The 4864-nt window shown below is 44.2% G+C and overlaps 1 protein-coding gene across 1 annotated transcript; it reads right to left on the bottom strand.

Moving 5' to 3' along the window:
* Positions 1–505: 505 nt before the first annotated feature.
* Positions 506–2165, bottom strand: LOC113324238. Its single transcript, XM_026572557.1, has 2 exons — positions 1422–2165; positions 506–865 (listed from the first exon to the last, which is right to left on the bottom strand). The coding sequence occupies exons 1-2, from the start codon at positions 2163–2165 to the stop codon at positions 506–508; spliced, it is 1104 nt and encodes a 367-aa protein (XP_026428342.1).
* Between the last annotated feature and the right edge of the window lie 2699 nt (positions 2166–4864).

The raw sequence follows: 4864 nt of genomic DNA, 5'->3' as shown, positions 1-4864 counted from the left end.
TAACTTGGGGGCTGACGAGGCAATAGTTTAGTTTTTCAAACGCGACCTGTTGAGTTTCTTCCCATTTGAAGACGGTCCCTTTCCTTAGTAGCGGCAAGAACGTCGACATTATCTGAGCCAAACCAGGCACAAAGCGTCGTATATACGATATCCGCCCTATAAACGCCTGGAGCTCTTTGGCATTAGTCGGAGGTGTCATGGTCATGATCGCCTCGACCTTACTTAGATCCACCAGAATCCCTTCATCGGTTATAACGAATCCCAAGAATTTTCCGGATGTAACCCCAAAGGCGCACTTGAGCGGGTTCATCTTGATTTGGTACTTCCTACATCTTTCGAAGACCCTCTTTAGGTAAGATTCGTGGCTTTCAGTCTCTGAAGTATTAACTATGATGTCATCCATATATACCTCTACCATCTGATGTAGTATATCGTGGAATATGGATGTCATGGCGCGCTGATACGTGGCACCAGCGTTCTTTAGCCCAAAGGGCATCACTACGTATTAGAAGTTCCCATATGGAGTTTGGAAGGCAGTCTTCTTTGCATCCTCTTTGGCCATATTTATTTTGTTATATCCATTAAACCCATCCATGAAAGAGAAGCGCGTCTTGCCTCCAGTCGCGTCTAGCGTTAAGTCAATGTTGGGTAGTGGGAAATCGTCTTTGGGACAGGACCGACTGAGATCCCTATAGTCCACGCAGCACCGGATCTTCCCATTCTTCTTCACCACTGGGACGATGTTGGCTAACCAGGCCGGGTGCTGAATAGGTCTGATGAACTTGGATTTCAACAGGCGTTCCACTTCTTCGTTTATTGCGATGGCGGTTGCCTTCGGGAACTCTATACTTCTTTTTTCTATCGGCTGGAATTCAGGAGAACTACAAGGTTATGAGCTACGAGGATGCTGTCTAGACCCGATATTTCATCATAATCGTAAGAGAAAACATCTCTGTATTCCCTGAGTAAGGCGATCAATGCTTCCCTTTCTTTCGTCCAAACTTTTACTGATCATGATTGGTCGCTTGTCATTTTACGTTCCGATGTTAATTTCTTTTACATCATCCATGGTGAGGTTTTTAGGATCCTGTTCTTCTATAGACCGTGTATTCGGACAGAGTAGTTCCTGTAATTCTCCATCATCGATTATATTGTAAGGTAGCTCGTTTAGGTTTTGATCGTATGAGGGGGCCTCTACGTTGGGTGTGTCGAAGTTTTGCGTGCTTGTAGACGCTCCCTGGTTAATTGCTATAAGCGGTACACCTGTCCCCTATCCGGTCTTGAGAAACGTTGGAACCTCGGTTGATCTTCGTGCTTCCGCTTTCTTTCCTCCGGGAACGTCATCCTGGATGGGCTGAAGACCGACTTTGTTGGCTCCATCTTCTCTTCCTCGCCCCATTTTGGTAGGGGGTAAGTTTTACCTCGGGAATTTCGTTCGCTTCCTTAGCCAAATCATAAAAAACCGCGTCTGCCTTATAAGCTTCTTCCGGGTCAAAGGGGTGGCTCGTGGATGGTATCCGGAATTGTATTCCTCCTACGTTAGTTTTGATGCACTGATAGTATGTTGGCGCTACCACCTTATGGTTGAGTAACCACCCTCGTCCTAGTAGTACATGGAACGTCGTTTCGTCTTCCAGTACATAGAAAGGGGTAAGCCCACGAATATGACCAATCTTCATAACCAAATGGACGATCCCGATGGCCGTATGAGTATGTCCTCTGAATACTTTCACCGTTGTGTTTCGCATTTTGACTGCCGATTTCTGCACCTCGAGAAGGTCTAGTGTGTATGTAGAGATTAAATTTAGAGATGCGCCCCCATCCACGAAGGCCCTCTTCGAAGGAATCTTATTGATATGCGCGGTCAGATATAGGGGTCTAAGGTGCTCTCCCGGATAGCAAATATCCTCGTATGTGAATACGATAGCTTCTTTGTGGAGGGAATCGAAAGGCTTTCCTGCCGCAATTGCTGCAATAGCTTTGGACGCTTCCCTGCTTTGATCCTTACTAAAACCCAGCGAGTCAAAAAACTGCTGGGCCAACACTGTGCCCGCGAATTTGCTAGCGACGCCATATGTGTTTGTAAATGCGCAACCTTCTATGGTGACCCCGCATGCTTCTTCGTCTTTCTTCCTAGGGTTGCCATTCGTCTCCGCTGGGATCATGAGAAAACATCATTACCTGATTTTGAGTTGCTTTTCCTCCCTCGGAATCCCCCATTACGATTTCGCTCACTTCCAGTTTCTTCTGAAACATTATTCTTAGGTTATAGCAGTCGACCGTAGGGTGCTGTACTCTGCGATGGAAGTGACAGTACCTGGCATTGCTCTTCTGGATATCGTTGGGGTCTACCCTTGTTGAAGGCAGATGAATTTTTGTATTCGCTACCCACTGCTCCAGGAGTCCGATGATCTGCTCTTTACTACAAGGCAATGTGGGAGGAAGCGATTAGTCCCTGTATGACTGCTTTGTTTGCGCTCCCCAGCCTTCTTGGTTGTTGTTTGCGCGAGTGTTCCTTGGTTTTGTTGAGACAATGTTGACTGTGTTGCGCCAGACATAATCCGAGTTGCTTTCTTCAACACAATCGACAATTCTCGCTGCGGCTTCTTCCAGTTCGACGAAAGTTGGAAATCGGAAGTTCACTAGGCTTTTCTTGAAACATGGTATCATTCCTCGTACGCAGATCTCCACTAGTGCATCTTATTTAACGTCCTCATGGAAATCTAATGCGAAATGTTGAAACCGATTGACATACTTCCCTGTGTCTTCCTCTAACCGCTGGTTACACTTACTCAAGTCGATGGTCGTGACTTTCTTTTTTGCGGAGTAAAACTTTCTGAGGAAGTGTGTGGACAGGTCCGTCCATGAGCTGATGCTTCCGAGTTTTAGGTTATCATACCAAGAGAAGACAGTCTCAGAAAACAACTTCGGGAACTCCCTTAGGAATAATTTCCCATCAGAGGCTCGATCGTTCATAGAAGCGATGAATCGGCTAAGATGTTCTCGCGTGTTTCCTTGTCCGCCATACACTTTGAACTTCGGTGAGGTATAATCTTCTGTATATTGATAATCCATGATGTCAGGGGTGTACGGTCTTGTCATAAAATCGTAGTTATTATGTTTTACCACTTTGTAGTTCGTCTCGAAAAACTTGGCCATCACCTCCTGCGTCATCATTCCATGATCCTCTCCTTTATCCTCGGCGCTTTCTAAGGCTTCCTTGGCGCTTTGCTCATTGCTAACTTCCTTTAGCAATTTTCTCAACTTTCTTTCCCTGCGGATGTGTTCCTCCAACTCTTTCTGCATTTCCTTTAAAGTAGGTTGCGCACGTGACGTGCTTCCACCCTCTAGTTGCTTATCCTTCTCATGCGTCGCCTCAGGTATTCTCGCTTGTAAGATTGAGTCCGTCACTATCCCTATCCGCTCCCCTTCTAGGTTAGGGGGAAGATTATTCAGCTGACCGCTAGTCGTGTTTGGGCTAGTATCGGTCGGCTGCATTATGATAGACTAGGCACGAGCCTCCGGGTGTGGTCGCCAAATGTTAATACCAGAATTCTCGTTAGGTTCTACCCGTCCTAGTATACCAAGATAACCTCACTTTTTTTAGAATATTATGAGGGAGAGTTGTCTTTCCATTGTACTTTTCCCTTCCTTATATAGACTTTCCAAAACCCCTTCCTTTTTATGACATCTTGCCATGTGTCCTAAACCTCCTTAATTACCACTAATGCCATCCCTTTTTCTAATGTAGCCTCCTTCTTCCTTGTTAATTCCTCCTTTGTCCCTTCCACCTCATAGGTACTTCTTTGGTGGACTTGGGCCTTAGTCCCCAAATCCCCATGTCTCACATGTGGCCTTTCCCCTCTTTGGGGCACCCTCACCTGGTTTAAGGGGAATTATTTTTCATGTATCAACAGTAGGAATGTGATATTTCATAGGTGAAGTGCAGATGCAGTTGGAGTTGCTGGTTTAGATGCATGTTTAGGACAGGGATGTGCAATAACATGTACTTGTGATGGTGCTTAGAGAGTGATGGTTGTTGTTATACTGAAGAATGGTTGCATCTGCTGGAGTGCTTACCACAGACACCACACCTGATATGACATGTGTAACTGTTGATTACACATTTCATATGCATGTATAACCCCGAATTACACATTTCATATGCATTTGTAACTCCAAGTTCCACATGCATTTTTATGTGTACTAGCTGACTATACATGCTTGTTTAGTTAGATGATTATACATGCTTGTTTTATGACTTTTGGGGGCTGCCAGTATTGCTTTTTCATCTAGATTAGTTTGTACATTAATTAGTTTGGTTGATATTTTTATGTTTCTTTTACAAGAAAATCAACACTTGTGGTGGTGTTGATAGTGGAGGTGCAGGTTTTGGAGGAGGTGGTGGTGGTACTAGATCAGATTTGGAGGATAATTTGTATTTGGAGTTAGTGGTGGTGTTTCGGTATGAACTGAAATTGCAGGTCAAGGTATTGCATCAGAATACTAGTGAGTATGTTTAAGACGTAGCATTTACTTTTATTTTGGGATAGTATTCACATCTTCCGTAAGATCTTCCATGCAACATCTATTTACCTTCTTAGTACGGAAGCAATATGCATGTGTAACTTCCAAGTACACAAGTCATATACATGTGTAACTTCCGATTACACAAGTCATGTGGAAGTGTAACTCCTAGTTACACATGTTATATACATGTGTAACACTTATTTAGACAAGTCAGATACATGTGTAACTCGCAGTTACACACCTAATAGTCTTGTGTTGTCACTTTTTCCTGTGATAAGTCCCAACGGAGCCCAAAAATTCACTGGGAAAACAGTAGAAAAAATGCTTAGCATGA

Source organism: Papaver somniferum, chromosome 11 (assembly GCF_003573695.1).
Source record: "Papaver somniferum cultivar HN1 chromosome 11, ASM357369v1, whole genome shotgun sequence".
NCBI lineage: Eukaryota > Viridiplantae > Streptophyta > Magnoliopsida > Ranunculales > Papaveraceae > Papaver > Papaver somniferum.
This window is presented reverse-complemented; position numbering and strand designations above follow the sequence as displayed.